General features: G+C 44.3%; 1 protein-coding gene across 1 annotated transcript; it reads right to left on the bottom strand.

Moving 5' to 3' along the window:
• Positions 1-1,615: 1,615 nt before the first annotated feature.
• Positions 1,616-3,325, bottom strand: LOC148029737 (uncharacterized). Its single transcript, XM_087687120.1, has one exon. The coding sequence runs from the start codon at positions 3,163-3,165 to the stop codon at positions 2,122-2,124; it is 1,044 nt and encodes a 347-aa protein (XP_087543246.1). The 5' UTR covers positions 3,166-3,325; the 3' UTR covers positions 1,616-2,121.
• Positions 3,326-3,542: the final 217 nt, after the last annotated feature.

Raw genomic sequence — 3,542 nt, 5'->3', positions numbered from 1 at the left:
GTATCGATATGATTGCTTCTACTACCATTGAGCATTGGTATGTTCATCTATAAGTATTTTAAAACTACGTTGATACGTATGTTGGCATATATTGATGAATATACTAGGATTTACGTTGATGAGATGAAATGGCCAATCACGTGCGGTTGAAATAACGTTCATCTTTTAAATACACACGTATATAGTGTGTGTGTATGTCACGTGAGAGAGAGAGAGAGAGGAGAAGAGAGAATCTCTATTTATACCTAAGATAGTGTTGTATGTGCACGTATATGTCGGGACACTCTAACCTTTTTGTTGGGATATTAATTAAAAAGGTTACTCATGAGAGTTGCAAGTCGCTTAATCAACGAGATCTTTTCATTTATACTACTTTAATATTTGAGCTCTACAGGTTTGGGATGCGCCGAAGCACCAAAGAGCTCCCAAACCTCACTTCCATACCAAACCAAATTTGAATTGGTCAACTCTTCCTCATTAATAATTAATAAATGGTGGAAAATTTGCTCAGGATTGGGAGGTACGTAGTCTCTTTCCTCCCCTCCCTCTTTCTCTCTCTCTCTCTCTCACTTCAACAAGCAACACGAGCAGAGGCAGCATTGTCACTTTAGCAAAGGGAGCACGAGTAGAGGCAACAGAGGCATCATGAGTAGGTGACTTTGTGTGTGTGTGTGTTCGAAGTCAAAACTTCTAAAGTGCAGACCATGTGAAGAAGAAGTAAAGGAGAGAGACATATTAGTAGGTAGTCTTTCATCCGGGCTATAAATGTCACCTTCAGGCCTCTCATCAAAACCTTATCACCAACTTTTTCTACACCTCTAGCCTCTAGGGCCTAGGCCTCTCATCAGAACCAGATCAGCAGGAGGCTGGCAAGTAACCTTTCATCTGTTCAGAACTATTCGTAGCAGCATCATCGTTTAGAACTCTCCTTGACTATTGGCATGCTCTATTTCGAGTTGTGATAGCCGTTCAGAACTCTCCTTGACTACTACTGGCCTACTCTATTTCAAGATGTGATAGCACTTCCTATCAGGGTTCGGGAAAGGCAGGCTTGCTTCAACCTAGTGACTTGTTCACCTTGACAAAAATCCTTCTCAATTTTTTGAAACAAGGAAATAAATCCTCTTCAATTTTCTCAAAATATAGTTACATTTGTTAAATTTATGTATAAGATACCATCTCAATAGAGGATACTTCTTTCTCAAATGATGATGAAAAAGATTTACTTCCTCTTCCTCTAAATTGATTTCCCGAATCTTGCTTCCTATGGGAAAAGGATGCAAGACAAAGCAGCCGCTCTCAAGGCATTTGCACGCACGAAGGTTGTTTGGGGTCATTCCTTCCAACCTTTGCACGCTTTATTTGGGAGAGAGTAGGCGGCCAGTGTGGAGGAGCAGACAATGAAAGATGGACCTGTTGCCCGCCCCTCCCCCACCCCCATACACACACACACTCTCTCTCTCTCTCTCTCTCTCAAAGAGTAGTATTTTTCCTTCTCACTCCCCCTCGGTAAGATGGATCGTGCAGAAAAGAGGGCGAGCTTGCAGCTTCTTTCTTTTTTTCTTTCATTCCCTCTTACCCTCACACACCACGCACACACACACTCTCTCTCTCTCTCTGTGTCCATGCAGAGTACCATTTGTAAATGAAAAGCCAGGAATGAAGCAGTAAATCAAATGTCAAAAAACGCATGTTCTTTAAAAATTGTATCGTATCTCTCTCTCTTTGTTCATGCAAACAACGGCCGTACTGCTCGCTCTCTCTGTTTGTCCATGTAGAGTACCATTGTTGTGGTTGGTCGAATAGATGGTTCAAGGTTATTTTATATTGATTAGTAGTTTAGTTAGTTGGTTAGAGAGAGAGAGAGAGAGAGAGAGAATTCGAGGCTTAGCATAAGCGACGGTCATCAGGTAAGTTACACGTCTCAAATGGTGGCGCAAACGATGTTCTTCGCCATATGTTTATCGCTTGTGCAACAGCCAGTAGCGACGCCTCTAACGAGGACTATATTTTGGCCGCCCAGACAACGAAAACGGCCGCCGCATATCTACAGCTTGTACTTAATTTGTACTTAGTTGGTAGTAGTAATATATGCTATAAGAGAACAGATAATGTATGCTATTATAATCTGTTGTAGCTGAAGCTTCTACACATGATGACATTGTCAAAGGGGATGCAGTGAGGCTGGGTGCTGTGCTCTTGAACGTCGTGATGGTCATGGTGATGAAATTTTCGGACAGTCTGATAGAACTCTGCCAGGCCACAAGGGATGGTGAGCCCAGCCTTCTGCGCGAAGCCGAACTCTTTCTCGGCGCGCTGCAGGAGCTCTCGAAAGGCCGGGTGGCTGAGGTATGAGATGGGGACAAGGAACCTCTCCAGGGATCCCTCGTCCTCGCCTACATAGATGGCCACATAACCCTTCATCATGACAGTACTGTGATCACGATGTTGCTTGTAGCGGCCATGGCTGCTGCGATGGTGATTGCAGTTACAGCTACCATTGATAGTACTAGACTTCCTGCAGGAGTGACAGCGTCTGAGCAATCGCTGGTGATCATGGCGATGGTGTACTGTACCCAGCTTGTTATACTGGCGCTGCCAACGATGATGGCCATCACCCTGGCTGAAGGAGCGACATAGATGAGCCTTATCTCTTCTATCACGGGGATCTAGATAAACAGGATACTTATGCTGTGTAAGCATCGTCTTGCTCGGCTTAAGACAGAAATTTAATCCTCCGCTCGAAGAGCTGCAGCAATATTGGGCCGCCCCAGCTGTATTGATCCCTGGCTGACCATCATTAATAGCATGATCGCTCCCATCATCATCATTAATCGCATGCTCGCTCCCATCATCATCATTGATACAACTACTGCCAGTATGATTATCAACCCTAGTTATATTATCATATTCATCGGCGGCCTGTGGATGAGCGATCAGAAAATCCGGCCGTTGATTGATTAGCATTGACGGCCAGCATTTCTTGCAGCTGACCTTGAAATCGGGGCCCCGATCATAGTAAAATGGGAAGTGATGGTCATTAGGGCAGCCTTTTCTTGGCCACGAAGGATCGCCATTGATATGAAGCTCTCGTTTTCTGGGATGAGATGTGGAGTGGTGCAGGAGCATGAGCCGGCGCCATAGCCATCGCCCAAGCTTACCCATAGAGAGAGAGAGAGAGATCAGAGGGGGGGAGGAGAACAAGAGGAACAAGAACGAGAACAAGAAGACGACGATTAAGACAAGGAGAGAATTGCTTATCCTTTATCGACTGGGCTTATAATGCAATCTTAATACAAGACGTCAAAACCTTCTGCAAACATTCCTCCACGCTATGCAAAATATAGAAGGCCTCCCATATTTCATATATAGTCCAAGAAGCCCCAGCACCACAGACTTTGAACATTTGAGGCCATCATAAGTGATCTCTATCAATCTACATTGGCTAATGGTAGACGTACAATATACGATTACCGCCCCACCCATCGACTTTTCCTTTTGGCAGGAAAGTTAAAAGGGGAGGGAAAATTATTCCAATTATT

Source organism: Lygodium microphyllum, chromosome 10 (genome assembly GCF_053477565.2).
Source record: "Lygodium microphyllum isolate KBCC chromosome 10, Lygodium_microphyllum_v1.1.10, whole genome shotgun sequence".
Taxonomy (NCBI): domain Eukaryota; kingdom Viridiplantae; phylum Streptophyta; class Polypodiopsida; order Schizaeales; family Lygodiaceae; genus Lygodium; species Lygodium microphyllum.
Note: the sequence above shows the minus strand (reverse complement) of the source record. Positions and strands in the feature narration are given on the sequence as shown.